At 44.7% G+C, this 16217-nt stretch overlaps 1 protein-coding gene and 1 long non-coding RNA gene across 9 annotated transcripts in view; one reads left to right on the forward strand and one right to left on the reverse strand.

Moving 5' to 3' along the window:
• The window catches only part of LOC113632088 (zinc finger protein 2), a 61337-nt gene that overhangs the window by 21809 nt on the left and 23311 nt on the right, over positions 1-16217 (reverse strand). Inside the window, exons 1-4 of one of the 8 annotated variants that reach the window (XM_027128990.1) lie at positions 8517-10101; positions 2199-2214; positions 2015-2086; positions 653-779 (exon numbers count right to left, since the gene is read on the reverse strand). In XM_027128990.1, the coding sequence (XP_026984791.1) occupies positions 653-779; positions 2015-2086; positions 2199-2214; positions 8517-8557 (256 nt within the window). In that variant the 5' untranslated portion in view covers positions 8558-10101. Of the gene's footprint in view, positions 1-652; positions 780-2014; positions 2215-7016; positions 7107-8448; positions 10102-10152; positions 10203-16217 lie in introns of those variants that run through there. The other 7 variants (XM_027128992.1, XM_027128995.1, XM_027128993.1 and 4 more) reach the window with 7 other exon arrangements.
• On the forward strand, positions 10412-15486 carry LOC113632091 (uncharacterized). The gene is made up of 3 exons (XR_003437663.1): positions 10412-11316; positions 14128-14223; positions 15254-15486. It is a non-coding gene; the product is annotated as an uncharacterized LOC113632091 (long non-coding RNA).

A 16217-nucleotide genomic window follows, 5' to 3' on the forward strand; every position in this document is an offset into this window, starting at 1 on the left:
ATATATATATATATATACACACACACACACACATATACATTCTTTTTCATCAATAGATTCTTTTCCATTATGGTTTATCGCAGGACATTAAATATTGTTCCCTGTGCTAAAGAGTAGGACCCTGTTGTCCATCTGCCCATTTTTTTTTTAAATGGAAACACTTCTTTCCCCCTCCTCTGTTTCTCTGAGGAGAAATTTTCCCTCAACGAGAATGCCCCTTGCACTCCCCCTTAGCACTCTGGATGGAGCTGAGTAAGTTACTGCTGAGCTGAGGGAAGACCTGGGCATAGGTATCTCGGCCTCTTCTGCTGGCCCCAACCCTCTGGAGAGCAGTTCCCTGCAGCAGGCTCTCACATGCCCTGCTCCTCCTGGCCCTGGCCCTGGCCCTCCGTGTTGCAGGGCCAGGCGTCTCAGCAAGGGCCCCTTGGTTGTCCAGTCTGCTTACAGCTCAGGGAGCAAGCCTGTCCCAGGCTGGGGTTCAGGATTAAGAAACCCACTCTTGCTGTACACCTAAGCCACATCCCTCTGCTCTTCGATCTTGTCTCTCAGGGGTTCTGACTTGGGTGGGAGGAGAAGAGGTGTCAATTTATTAGCCTCTCGAGCCCACATCAACACAGTACAGAGTCTACTCCTGGTGGGAAACTCTCCTTACCCAACGAGACAATGCTCTTATAGTTCTCCAGCATCACCTCCTTGTAGAGGTCCCTCTGAGTAGGGACCAGACACCTCCACTCTTCATCTGTGAAAACCACCGCCACGTCCTCGAATGTCACTGGGTCCTGGAAACACAATTACGTTCTCCTTATTCATAACCCTTCTCTTTACATGGCCAGACAAAACTATCATAATGATGACAGCCTAGAGGATGCAGAGGGAGTGGAAAGAAAATGGTTCTGACAAAGTAAGGCTTTGAAGCATTTGGGGAAAGTGCTATACTCCCCCGAGGCATGAAGTTCTTGGTCACAACCCCACACTCTCTTCCTAGCCGAGCCTCTGAATATCAGGGGCTCTTTTTTCAGACTTACAGAAAATGTGCAAGAATAGAACAAAGAATTCCCATGTACCCTTCACCCAGCTTCCCCAAATTAACATTTTCCACACTGGCTTTATCTTTCTGTCTCTCTCAGTACACGCACATTCACCTATCTTCTTCCTGAACTTCTTTAGAGTAACTTGCAAACATGATGTCTCTTTACTCATAAGCGTTTCAATGTGTATTTTGTAAGAACAAGGATATCCTCTTGTATAATCACAGCATGATTGTAAAAATCAGGATAGCAGTGATATTATATAATTATCTAATCTACAACCTTAGTCAAATTTCACCAATTGTCTGTGTGTGTGTGTGTTTTAAAAAATCCTTCAAATAATGGTGTAGATTAGATCATCTTTAAGATCTCTCTCATTTCACTCTGCTGTTCTGTGATTCTGTAAGGTTGCATCTTTACCCCCAATCCTGAAACCCAGATGAGTCTCCACAGTGTCTGCAGAAGCTCTAAGCCAGAGCATGGAATTCAAGACTCCCTGCCCTTGGGCAGGAAGGGGGTAAACCACATATCTCTACCTACACACAACTCTCTTCAGGGCTCTTTCAACTTCACTGAGGTGCTTTACAGTATGTGTCACGTTCTCCGCCTAACCCAACAACTCCCTGGGATATGGGGACCTACTTTCAGTCCATACATAGTGGATGTACTAAAGGGAAGTCAGAACTAGAAACAGCCCGCTGTTCCCCAAACCTTCCAATCAGACCCGTACCATTGGTTTTTGGGCAAAATTGCTTAGGGTGAAGGCCACAGGGGCTGCGTGCCTGGTGACAGGCTAGTGGGCACATGTTCAAGGCAAGGAAGCATCACTGAAAGATATCACAAATCAAATGGGAAGGACACACTCCCTAAGGAGTCCTTCCTCCACCTGGTTGGGTTTGATCAAAGAAGCTCCAAGATAGAGAAAGAAACGTGGTTACATTCTGGAGCCCGATAGAGTATTTCAGAAACACAAAAGTCCAACTCACCTGGAATCTGGTAGTCGGAGACACAGCAGCCATTCCCTCCCGAGTGCTCTCCTTGCAGAGAAGAGCCGAGTCCTAATGAGGCAGAGGTGTGTGATGAGAAAGAGGGTAGAAGAGCAGCCTTGTTTTGTAGTTTTGTGACCCATGAAGCAGGAAATCTCCACACACCAGTGAGTTATGTACTCACCTTCATTCTCAATACCCTACAAAAGGGAAGGCAAAGTAAAGCAAGGCCAAGAGCAAGCCCACCCCATCCCAGAGCTAGAGCGAAAGGCCATGGATATTGCTATGCAGAACACGATGTGCTGCTTGTTTTACCATAATCTTAGAGGCAAAGTTCTGTTCCTGGCAGTCAAGAACATATTAAGGCTCATACCGTCTTTACAAATTCACATTCAACATTGCTCAGAATGATTACTAGACAAAAAGCATAAGAAATTTTATGAATGGCTATAGGGACAAGTTCTGTCAGGGAAATACCCACAGCCTCTTCAAAGGAAAAATGCCCCATTCACAGCAATACCCGATGCTAAAGGAGCAGCCCTTGGGCAGCCACAGTTTGTTCCGCGTGACCCTGCCTCTCACTCCTGGAGCCACACTGATTAGGCCACAGGTGGGCAATGCACAGGCTGACCAGTGGACGGACGTATGGTCTGGCTTGAAAAGATGACATCCATCCTCAGGATCGTGAACTAAGAAATATTGGGACAACGAGGGGGTGATGAGCTGAAAGGATACCGTGAGGGACAGAAGTAGCCACGAGGGTCAAGGAGCCAAAGGTACCAGGAAGCAGAACCCATGAGCATGTGGGAGGCACGAGGTAGAGAATAGGCTGTAACAGACTAAACACAGGCGGGCACGTTGGTGGTGAAGCACTGAAGCAAAGACCCAAGAATTCCTGGCCTTGAAGGCCCTAATTCACCTAGCACCACCCCAGACAGCAATGTGCATGCAGACCAGCCTTATTTATTCTTAGATTTCCATAAGACTGTAACCCTCTCAGGCTTTGTGTGAATCTTTATCACCAAACTTTACTTGCATTAACTGAGTCCATCTCAGTTTCTCACAATCAAGAATCTAATTGAGACATAGTCAAATCAAGCATTTTGGGGATTCATGAGTGGGGTGTGGGGAGAGTGTGGTCCTGAGAAGGAGAAGGAAAGGGTGTGTATGTGGCTCAATGACTACTGTCCTGCAGCCAAGGGAATATATTCATTGATCCTTGTTATTCCTTCATCCATCTATCCAACCAACATTTATTCAGCACCAACTATTTATGCAAAAGAAGTACGACACTGTCCTTGTCTTTCAAAAGCTTATGGACTACTATGCAGGACAAACAAGTAATCAAGTTAATATTTCACTACAGGATGAATAGATGCTCTAAAGAGATGTGCACAGCTAACTACGAGACAGCACATCAGAGGCTCGCCTAACCCAGACGGGAGGCAGGGAGGAACACTGCCGGTTTCTTGGCAGAAGTGGGACCGAAGGTAAGTTTTGATTTGGGGGAGGCATTAGAACATTCTAGGCACACACAAAAAAATCAAGTTTTCCAAAAACAAGGAGGCAGGTCTTTACAGGGAAAGGATTAACAACTGTAATGAGTTTAGAATGGCAATGTTTAGGTTGGGGCAGTGCTGGGGGGGAAGATGGGGTTGAAGAAGTAGGCAGAGACCAGCTAGATCAAGGAGAGCTCTGCGTGGTCCTACTCCCACTGGCATGGGGATCACAGAAGGATTTAAGCATGGAAGGGTCACCACCAGATTTGTGTTTTAGAAAGATCTTTGCAATTTGTATCAAGGGCCTTAAAATACATATTTTTGACCGAGCAATTTTCTCCTCGGAGTTTTTCCTAAGGAAATAAGTAAGAACACATGCAAAGTTTTTTATTAATCATCACTAATACTAACCTTTACTGAGTGTCATGTGAGGCAACCTCCTAAGCACTCTACATGTGTCATCTCATTTAATCCTTACAATACAGTAAAAATTTGAAATAGCCTAAGTTTCTAAAATAGGAGATTTGAGGGCTTCCCTGGTGGCACAGTGGTTAAGAATCCCCCTGCTAATGCAGGGGACACGGGTTCGAGCCCTGGTTCGGGAAGATCCCACATGCCGCAGAGCAACTAAGCCCATGTGCCACAACTACTGAGCCTGCGCTCTAGAGCCCACGAGCCACAACTACTGAAGCCCGTTCGCCTAGAGCCCATGCTCCGCAACAAGAGAAGCCACCACAATGAGAAGCCCACGCACCGCAACGAAGAGTAGCCCCCACTCACTGCAGCTAGAAAAAGCCCGCGCACAGCAATGAAGACCCAATGCAGCCAAAAATAAATAAATAAATAAATTTATTAAAAAGATAAAATAAAAAATAAGAGATTTGATTAAATAATTTATGGTCCAGACCATACATACAATGGAATACCACTGATATTATCATATTAATATGATAATGTTATCATATTTTAAATGTTATTTTATATGATAATTAATATCATATTAATAATAACTAGCATTTATTGAACTTATGCTACTGACCAGGCACTGTACTAAGTACTCTTTATAAGAATAGTTTAATTCCATCCTTATGAATCAATAAGGTACATACTGTTTCACAGATTAGGAAATTTAGGCTTTGTAAGAGGCTGAGGCAGAATTTGAACCCCAGTCTGGCTAGCAGTTTTTAACCTCTATGCTGTAATGATTTATTTTCATGAAAAGATAGCCACACAGATAACAGACCAATAGACTAGAAAATACCAAAACATATCAAAGCAGGTAGGAAAGCTTGACACATGACAGAAGTGGCATCACAAATCACTGGGGGAACGATCACTAGTAATAAACTGCAAACAACTTACATGTTCATCAATAGGATAAACTGTGATTTTATATGTGTATGTGTGTGTGAATATTATACCTTGATTAAGATGAATGAACTAGAACCTCATGTTAGTAATACAAATTTCAGAAATATAATTACTGAGCAAAAATAAAGTTATAGAATGACTTACTATGTAATAGTTATATAAAATTTAAAAACAGGTAAATGGTATCTACAAAAATCTATATGGGACAGTAAGCAACAGATTGTGAGTATCTCTGGGAAAGAAGGGAAATAGGATTGGGGAGGGACCTAGGAGACTTCAACTTTGTAATGTTTTGATAAAAAAATCTAAAGGGGAAAAAAAACCCCAAAGAAATTCACACAATATTAAGTGAAGAATGCACACTTTTAAAATTACATAATTGAGCATGCACACACGTACAGAAAAAAGACTGGAAGAATATATATTAAAATGTAAATGGAATTTGAGTGGTGGCATTACAAGTGATTTTTATTTTATTTCTTACAATTCCTTATATTCTGATTTTTTTTTACAAGAGTTATGTGTTTACTTTGGTGTACAGGAAAAATAACAGGAAGGAAGGAAAGGAGGTGTGCAGAAAGTTATAGCAGACCTGAGACTGCCATTCTTGGGAACATCTACTTGCAATGTTGGCCCTTGGCTGGGGTCTGGGAACTTCCATTTTAAGAGGGTTTTCTAAGAGGTAGGGTGGGCCATTATGCCTAAACTGTTTGTGCAAACAATATGATTTCTGCTGAACACCTGCTGTCTTGCTAGAGGGCCTGGAATTTTGGTATATGTTAGGCAGGAGGTGCCTACGTGGCTAGCCCTCACTAAAAAGCTTGGGCTCTGAGTCTAAAGAACTTATCTGGGCTGACACATCACACACATGTTGCTGCATTTTCATTGTCGGAGGAGGAAGTGCTCTGTGTGACCCCTCATGGGAGGGAGAGAGCATGAGGAAGACTTCCCATGGGTTCCTCCAGACTCTGCCTATCTGTCCCCCTTATGATCTGGCTGTGTATCCTTGCGAGATCACTGTCCTCATCTTAGCCATGAGTATAACTATGGGCTGAGTCCTGAGTCCTGCTAACAAATCCCTGAATGAGGGGTGATCTTGGGCACCCCCGACACAGGCGGCCATACCACTCTGGGTAGCTGTGGCAGAATGGGAGCAGAGGAGGTGAGTAGACTGGTGAGGAGACTATTACAATTAACTAAGCAAGAAATGATGAAGAACTGGACAGCAGACATAGAGAGAAGGGGAATTACTGTTGAGATATTAAGAATAGACCATAGATTAGAAGTGGAGGCTGAAGGTGATGGGAGAGGCAAGGATGACTCCAGGTCACAGATCTGAGCAACGTGTGAATAATGGCACCATTCATAGAGATGAGCGACAGAAAAGTAGTTTTGGAGGGAAAGCTAAGAAGTACAGTTTTGGGCATTTAGAATTTGAGCTGTTTCCACATCTCTGGATAGGAAAAAAATCAGATGACTCTGGCTCCCACTGACCAAGTTGTAAAAATTATTATTGCCAAATGAAATCACTTGAATTTTGAAAAACTGTGAGTTTCATTCAAAATAGAAAGGTTAATATAAAGTATTTTAAAAATGGTTATAAAACAAAGTAGGCAATGTTCAAGGCTTTAGTTATATATAATAGTACTTTGTTTTTTTCTATTATTTGTAAGACTATTCATAAAGTATAGACATATCCTTGAGATATATAGTTGGATTCATTCACATAAGCATGAAAAAAGAAACCTAGGAAAAGGGGATAAACAAAGTAATCCCAGAAATAGGAATTCCGTACCCCAAACAGGAAGGACTAACCAGCAATGGGACCAGGTAGAAAGAACATGGGCTCCTCACAATGAACCAACCTCAGATTCTAAAGAGGCAAAGTAACTGCAGACTTAATCCTTCTTCCCTTAGGAGATGAGCCCTCCAGCTGGTCTTATTAATTATAAGATACTAATAAAGGTAAGTTATGTTTTCAAAAATGCCAAAAGACTAGATCAACATATACTTACTAGACAACGGGTTAACACCGGCCAAGCAAACTTTAAAAGAATATTGCCTTGAGGGTGAACAACAGTTTGCAAAAACTAAAACCTATGTGAAAGGCAAAAACTTAAAACAAAACTTACTGGAAAAAGAAGTTTGGTGTAACTATAAAAAAGAATCTCAACCTGAGGAGAGATTGGGGTTTGAATCTTGCTAGGAGGCCAAGAGGATACCTGTACAAATGGAAACAAATATACAACATCAGTTGGCAACCAGAGCCTCCAACTTGTGTTGTCTGTGGCAATATGTATTCGTACACTTGTTGGTTTGTCAAGATTCCTCCATCCCCAGGAGGGTCTCAAAATATTACCCTTGGGTCCTATGGAGATGTCAAAATTAGCATTTAGAGATACAGAAGAGTATAGGAGTAAAGGCTCTGGCAGACCGCTTGAAGTCTGTCAAAGTCCAGCTCTGCCTCTTCCTACCTGTGTGACCTCAGGTAAGTTTCTTAACATCTCAGTTTGCCCATCTGTAAAATTGGGATAGTGAAAGTACACATCTCATAAAGTTATTGTGATCCTTAAATAGGATAATACGTGTAAGGCATTTAGAATAATATGCTAAGTAAGTGTCAGGAGTCCTAGGAAGGTAGAAATAAAGAAAATATTAATTACACTGTGTCGCTGCTGTTTTAGAGTAGGTTTAAGTGTAAGTGTAGCCACAATATTGGGATCAAAGTATTTGTATATGTTGTCTAAAGCATTAGAACTTTTTGAACAAATCAGCTGAACTACATCTGAAATTGTGGTTGAAACTGCTCAATGTTTAAATGCTTAAAGACAATTTTCAAAGTTTCATTTATTAGATTATAACTTTAATACACTGAGTATTAACCAAAGTACAAACAAAGGTGAGCATAAAAGCTCCCCAGCCATTAAACGACCAGCTAGTATTCCCAAGGTGCTCATCGTCTGTGGGCTCCCTGCCAGGCCAACTTCAGTCCCCGTCAGGTCTAGACTCCACCAGCAGTCACTTTGGTAAGCTCTCAATGGTACTCAGGACTCCTCAAATCCACCACATTCACACGGAATCACTGCCAGCAAAGGGTCACCTCTGTTTTTCCTTTCCCTATTTCTGGATCTCAGAGTATTTCTGGAGAAAATGCTTTTCAAATTCTTATTCTATACCTTCACAGAGTGCTCGCCTAGAAAGCTTTTACCGTTCCCATCTTAGCTACACAGCTATCCCAAACCTCCATGGCTACCCTTCAATTTCAGCAGAACACTGTCTTTCACCACACTGAAGCTTCGCAAGAGTGAGTCACTGAGCAAGGTAGGACTGTGGTAGAAAGCATTCCACAGGCCTGGATTACTGACTGTGAAGGCTTGGGCAAGTTACTTAAGCTAACTGTTGACCCCCCATCCCCTGTTTTTTAATACCTATTTCACAGGGCAGTTATAATAGTAAATGAGACAATTAATGTAAAGCATTTATCTTACAGTCTGTTCAATAAATGAAAGCTTCTTTCCTTTCTACTGCCCAACACCAACCCATTCAACCAATATTTCCAAGTACCTGTTATGTGCTAGGCAGCCTGGGTGTGAGGCCAGCAAAACGGAAATGTCTCTTCTCCAGGACTTTACCTTAGCGTCCTACATCTGTGTCCTACTTTCTCTTCCACCATTGTTTCCTCTCAGAATCTGCTTCCTGCATGACCCACTCTTCCTTTCTCCAGCATCTCCCATCGCTTCAGGAGCTTCTTCACATATCTGCAAACAGATATAATCCTCCTCGATGTGAAATTATCTTCACTGAATCCCATGGCCTCCCTCTGGCAAAACAGTTCTGATTTAGATTTTCCTTTCATGATCAAACTTCTTCTACATACCTACTGATGCCACATCATCACCACCTACTCTTCTCAAAGCCATTTTTCTGCTCCTGCCACCCCTCACACACCTGAAACCGCATGCTTGAAAACTGCCAATGCACTTCTGAGCTCTAATTCCGACAGTCCTTTTCTCCTTATTTCTCTGCAGCTTTTTGACTGTTTTGACAAGTTTCTGATGCTGCGCAAGGCTCAGATTGCGTACAGCGTTCTTCCCGCTATCCCGCAGAAAGTCCATGCACACCTGGTGCTCCATTTCCACCTCTACAGAAATGCTTCCAGGGTCTAGTCCCAACCCCTCTTCCAAACTCATCCTGCATTTCCAAATGACTAAGAATTTTCAATTAGACATTTTGTTGGCATCTTAAAACCACCTCCCCCTATGCAATTCCCCACATGAGCTCCTCTCCCTGTCCTTACATTTCTAGCAGATGTTCTATTATTCTCCCAGGTGCCCCAAATTCAAACTCTTATCTAGCTATCTTTCCTCCCAAATCTAGTTAGTCACCAGATCCTTCTGAGTCTTCTTTTGCAATGTCATTTGTATCCTTACCCACCACCGACACCATCATCATTCAGGTCCACAACAGCTTGCTTCAGGACTACTACCACTACCAAGCATTCCTAACTGGTTCCCTGCACTAGTCCCTTCCCCTCTCTAGTCCTGGATGGAAACTCTAGAATAACTGTACCAAAACAGTTTTAGTCCTGTCAGTCCCCGATCCGTCCCATACAATCCACCCTGCTGACCGTGTCTCGTCCTGATCCTCTATGCTCTGACCCCACTGTGCTTTTCCCCACCCTTGTCCCCCACTGTTCCTCGATACTTCACTCTTATACATAGCATTTCCTTCTCAAATCTGCCTAATGCTTCGCTACTTCTTTCCTATTTTTTTCACATCAAATTCTACCTCCTCCACGAAGGTCCCCTGATATAGTGCGGAGGCCTATGGTAGGGAGCTAAACGAGACAATCTGATGCGATTTCTGGGAAAAACGGAGGGACTGGAGTGGGCGGCACCCTAGATTTAGTGTCAATTCCACCCACGTTTATTAAGCACCTATTATGGGAAGAAGGTACGGGAGGTGCAGAGGAAGGCTCCAAACTTCCCACGGAACACACGCACACACGGGGGCTGGGGGGAGAACTTTCTGTCCGCACCTGTCCGAGCCGGAACGTCGACACACACACACACACACACACACACACACACACACACACGCACGCACACACTTACGCGCACACACGCACACACTCAGACGTTCTGCAGGTTGGCTCCGCCCGCGTCACCTGTTCTACTCCCACAGCACCTCCCCCAAGTTCTCAGTGTCCCCTTCTCTCGGCCGCTGCGCTCACTCGGCTCCGCCAAGACACACACCCACAGCCCTCACCTCCGGCACAGACTGCTCGCGACCCAGGAAGACGGCGCCTTTTCAGGTCGGGAAAGCAGTGCGCCGGCGCAGGGGGTTCTGACGTCCGCGCTCCCCACCAATGCTCGGCTTTGGCAGACTCCATTTCCCAGAAGTCTCAGCGGTTGGCGAGCTTGAATTTGATGTCTAAAGATCTGCGCAAACGTACCCTTCTAATGAAGGGGTGGGCGGTGCCGAACCGGATCCGACGCGGCAGTGCGGCAACCTGAGCGCGGAGAGGGAACCGTCGTGGATGCTAGGGAGGCTTGTGGCCAGCCTCGAAGTGCTGCATATGTGTGATGTCACGTCCCTCCAGTCCTCCGATGGGAGGGCCGTCCTAAGGAAATGTGCCTCTTTTAGCTTTGGGGGCCGGTCCCTACTGAGAACGACTTCGAGTCTTCTGGCCCTCGGAAGGGGCTTGTTTCCGCTTCAGCTTGTTCACTTTAAGGAATTTGGTTGTAAAATTTGGGCAGGAGTGACGCAGAGTTTGGTTCAGAGGATGGGGCTGGGTATGTGCACATTTTTGTGCAGAAAAGAGAAGAGCCCAGGAGTAAGTCAGGTAGCCCGACTCCCGACATTTTGAGTGCACACCAGCCTGTCTTCCTTGGTGCTACTGGAAGGACCCTCGTTGGAGTCTCGCAGGGCTTCTCAACCTTGACTGCACGCCGGAATCACTGAAGAGCTTTGATACATTGATTCCTGGGGCCCACTATGAGGAGTGAGAGTTTGAAAAGATCTGCAGGTGATCCTAATGTGCAGCTGAAGCTAAGAATCACTGCTCTATAGCTTCAGGGAAGACTTGAGATTATACAAAGAATGTGATGAAGTTCTACAGTCAGGAACAAGTCTACACTTGCACTCAAAGAACCTAAATTGCCTGCCGTAGGCAAGGCATTGTTACAAATACAAATAAGACACAGTTACTGCCCCAAAGGAACTCGTGTTCCAGTGGACAAATCAGAATGTGAAATTGTTACAACACAAAGCAGTGTGTTCTACAATTATGTCACTATTGGGAGACACTATTGGGAGTACAACTGAGGAAGCAATTAACTATGGCCAAGAAAGTTGGAAAAAGCTTCCTATAACTGGTATCCTTGAAGAAGAGTAATTAGAAAAAATGCAGAGAGAATAGCATCTGCAAAGGTATAGGCTAGAGGATAAAAGTGCAAAGAATTAGTAGCAAGATGAGTGGCTGATGGATAAGGTTTAGGGGCTGATAACCACGACCTGGAGCCAGATGGAGGGCGATTTTGTGCTATAGTAAGGGGTTTGGACCTTCCAAGAGGATTAGGACTTCGAAAAGTTACAATGTCCAAGACATATTTTCTTGCTGTTCCCTTCTGTGCATGTTTTTTTTGTTGTTTTTTGCGGTACGTGGGCCTTTCACTGTTGTGGCCTCTCGCGTTGCGGAGCACAGGCTCCGGACGCGCAGGCCCAGCGGCCATGGCTCACGGGCCCAGCTTCTCCGCGGCATGTGGGACCTTCCCAGACCGGGGCATGAACCCGTGTCCCCTGAATCGGCAGGTGGACTCTCAACCACTGCGCCACCAGGGAAGCCCAGGTGGGTTTTGTTATTCGTTTAGCCTTATGCTGAGAGTGGAAATTTGTGGGTCCTGGGTGAGTTTCTTAGAGTTCCCTCCCCTTGGGCAGGCCTTAGGGTTTCATCGCTACCTTAACTCCCCAGGTTGCTGTCAGAGTGGGAGCTTAAGTTCTCCAGGGTTTAGCAGGGTAAGAGTTGGGTTTACTGCTCACTCACCTCTCAGGGCTCTAGCTCACACTTCCTTATTTTTTTAAATTGAGGTATAGTTGATTTACAATATTATATTAGTCTCAGTTGTACAACATAGTGATACACAATTTTAAAAGATTATACTCCATTTATAGTTACTATAAAATATTGGCTATATTCCCTGTGCTGTACAATATATCCTTGTTGCTTATTTATTTTTTACATAGTAGTTTGTACCTCTTAATCCCCGATCCCTATCTTGCCCCTCTCCACTTCCCTCTCCCCACTAGTAACCACTAGTTTGTTCTCTATATCTGTGAGTCTGTTTCCGTTTTGTTATATTCACTAGTTTGTTGTATTTTTTAGATTCTGCATATAAGTGATATCGTAAAGTGTTTGTCTTTCTCTGTCTGACTTATTTCACTAAGCATAATACCCTCTAAGTCCATCCATGTTGTTGCAGGTGGCAAAGCCTCATTCTTTTTTATGGCTGAGTAGTATTCCATTGTGTGTGTGTGTGTGTGTGTGTGTGTGTGTGTGTGTGTGTGTGTACACACACAAGTCCACTGTCCTCCCTGGCAGCAGATACCCATTGAAGGAGACCCAGCCCAACCTACCCCCATTCTTTGCTGGAATATTTTATACCACATCTTATTCATCTGTTGCTGGACACAGGTTGCTTCCATATCTTGGCTATTGTAAATAATGCTGCTGTGAACATTGGGGTGAGTGTATCTTTTTGTTTTCGTTCTTTCTTTTCTTTAACTTTGCAAATTCCTTACTTTCATGCCTGTGTGTTTAGAGAGATGATTTATAAGTTTTCAGCATTTTTATTTTTTTAGTTTTTTCCAGTTAGGGTTGTTCAGGGAACCCAATCTGCCATGTTGCTGGAAAGATTAAGAGAACTTTAGCCAGTTTTCTTAGAAGAGTTAGGAAGGGCATACGGATGCTGAACAGCCAAGAAACAACGTTGTTCAGAATAAAACAAGGCCTGCCAGCTGGGGGCTCAGCCAAACTGCAAGATGTTACGGCTATCTGCTGCTGTGTAACAAATCACTTCAAACTCAGTGGCTTAAAACAACGTTTATTATGCCAATAACTTCTGTGGGTCAGGGACTTGGACAGGGCACAGCAAGGGTGGTTTGTCACCGCTTCACACTGACTCCAGTGTGAAGAGGACTCAAGTGTCTTCATCACTTGTGTGTCTGGTACATGGACTGGCATCCATGGCTGGGCTCACCAGGACTGTGGACCAAAGTCCCTACACGTAGCCTCTCTTTGTACTTGGACCTCCTCACAGCGTGGTGGTCTCAGGGTGGTCAGACTTCTTACATGGCAACTCAGGGCTCCGAGAGAGAGTCCCAGTGAACAAAACAGAAGCTGCATGGCCTTTTATGACCTAGCCTCGAAAATCAGTTCACTTCTGCTTTACACTGTTGGCTGAAGCAGTCACAAGCTTGCCCAGATTCAAGGGAGTTACAGCCCACCTCTCAAAGGGAGGCATGTCAAAGAAACGATGGTAGTTTAAAAAAATCTGCAACATAGGATTTTAGCCTTCCCCTTTCATGGGTGTTTCTCTATGAGACAGGTGGGGCGGGGGTGGAGTGTGGCCTTGCAGTGTCCCTATTTTCAGCGGACAGTTTTGCTGTGTCTCGTTGTTTTGCTCAGCTGTGTTGCTGTCTCCTGAACTGCTGCAGTTTGCTTCTAACAGCTCCTCCCAGGCCCCCTCTTGCAATTCTAAGACCCCTCTTCTTGGACACCATTTGACCTTATTTCTCTGAGCGTCTCTTCTCTTTGCTGCTACTACCTGGTACTCTGTATCCAGATCTACATCTCTCCAAACTCTCTGTCAAAAGAAAACATCATTCTTTTATAGCATGTGGCCTTTTAAGAGGCGTTATCTTAGCAGAAGAGCATGGGCCCTTAGTGATAAGTGTTCTCAGTTTAACCACTCAGTCTATGGGGTAGAGGATGGTTTGTCCCCTAGCAAAGGGATTTGGCTAGTTAGCAGTAATATTCTTTATTTTCTACTACCACCTCTCTTTTCCTGGGGTGCATGTGTATCATCAGAAGCTGGGTAGGTGAGGTGGAAGAGAAATATTCAGGCACAATTTTAGGCTATACCTGAAAAGCATTGTTTCTTCTGATGCCTAGGTCTGATTCCAGGTCAGATTGGTAATCTACTTCTATACCTTTGTTTGTTTAATATATTTTTTTCAAAATAGATACCATTGGATTTTTAGTCCACCCTAAATGACTGTATATGCCTGAGCCCTAATTGCGAACAGGTTTCTGTTTTTACCGTGGGACTCCTTACCCAGGTAAGTCACATGGCGGTGCTCTAACATCCCACATTAGTTAAGGAGGCTCTGTCTGCTAGAGCACACGTTGGACCTGCAGAAATCTCTGTGCTTCAGTTCTGCCTTTCAAAAGCACCAGCCAGTCTTTCACATTTTTGTTTCTTTTAATTAGTTCTTAAAATTCCTTTAGCTCTTTAAACTAGAGTAAGCCATCTCCTTCAGGCTAATGTGAGTTAGAGAGATGCTCTTGCTATCTGATTTTCCTCTGGATAAAATATTATGAGTATTGTTCTTAAAATCTGATATTTCCCATTATTTTTCTGTGGTAATAGAATTTTAGCCAGGCACAAGAATAAAGACTACATTTCCTGGTAGCTAGGTGTGGTCATGTGTTCTGGTAAATAGGATGTAAGTGGATGTGTTGTACAGCACCTTCTGACAACCTTCCGTAAAGGAGAGCTGGACTCAGAACAAAAAGGAATGAACTACTGATACACATGACAACATGGCTGGATCTCAAGGACTTTATTCTGAGTGAAAGAAGCCACTCTCAGAAGGTTACATTCTGTATAGTCTTGTTTATAAGGTATTCTGGAAAACTACAGCACAGAATAGAGCAGTGATCACAAAGGGTTGGGATGGGAGAAGGGTTTGAGTACAAAGGAGCAGCAAAAGGGAATGTCAGGGGTAATGGGGAAACCTATCAGGCTGCTGGGGACCAGGGCTCCCCTGACTGCACTTGGCATCAAATGGCGCACCAGAGCACTCGGAGTCGGGGAAGAGACATCACTGGTCAGCTATTGATTAACTCTCCAGGGTAACAAATGAGGATTGTAACAAGGGCCTCGAGCTCAAGGTCTGTCCCAAAGGACGGAATTTAAGAGTGGGAAATGTCAGGCACTGTAGCAGGCCGATGCCTAAAGGAAAAGGTATCAGGGGCAGGCAGAGCCCCTCAAGTTCATCCGAAGCAGTTCCATTTCTAGTTATGTCAGCCACCAATGAGATGACGCTCTTTTCTCATGTGTCCATACCCTCCCCTTTTTGGTTCCAGAGCACAGAAGAGAACAGAAACTCCTGTGCCAGCCATGGTTCCCAGGCAGCACCCCCTTTCCACACCTCCTCGGCTTGGGAGAAAGAGGGCTTACTTGCCGGGCAGTTGCTGTACCACCCTGGCCATCTGTGCCGCCAGAAGTGCTGGCAGAAAAGTGAAACAGATTGAAAGGACAAGCAAGGAGAATGGGGGCTTCCCTGGTGGTGCAGTGCTTAAGAATCTGCCTGCCAATGCAGGGGACATGGGTTCTAGCCCTGGTCCGGGAAGATCCCACATACCGCAGAGCAACTAAGCCCATGTGCCAAAACTACTGAGCCTGCGCTCTAGAACCCGTGAGCCACAACCACTGAGCCCATGTGCCACAACTACTGAAGCCCGTGCACTCTAGGGCCCGTGCCCTGCAACAAAGAGAAGCCACTGCGATGAGAAGCCCATGCACCACAACAAAGAGTAGCCCCCCTCACCGCAACTAGAGAAAGCCCACGCACAGCAACGAAGACCCAACGCAGCCAAAAATAAATTTATTTAAAAAAAAGGAGAGTGGACTTTTTGCCCTGATTTAATAGGTTATTCTTCCTTGAACCCCTAATTAGGGTCTATAAATCAACCTCTCAGTCCTCACAAATCCCCTCTCTGATTGAGGAGTGCCCCCAGAGAACCACTGTTTTAATACCCAGACTGTTTCTCCATTTCTTTTAGGTCCTAGATGATACGCGTTTCCAGAAGAGGAGGGAGTCCAAAGCCCTCCCTTCTTTGAGTTCACCCTTCACTGAATCCAAAACCGGGGGGCAGTGGGAGAAAGACAGGCACGTTAACAGCCTGTAGAATGCAGTTAGTAGCCTGCAGTTGATCTCAGGTGGCCTCGGCCTGCAGCGGCTTGAAGCAGGATTTCGGTTTGTAGCCAGAGATTGAAGTCAGGCCGTGGCAGTGGGAGCGCTGAATCCTAGCCTCAGACCACCAGGGA

This window comes from Aethalodelphis obliquidens, unplaced genomic scaffold (assembly GCF_003676395.1).
Source record: "Aethalodelphis obliquidens isolate GAN/ISIS:26980383/991018 unplaced genomic scaffold, ASM367639v1 scaffold35, whole genome shotgun sequence".
Taxonomy (NCBI): Eukaryota; Metazoa; Chordata; class Mammalia; order Artiodactyla; family Delphinidae; genus Aethalodelphis; species Aethalodelphis obliquidens.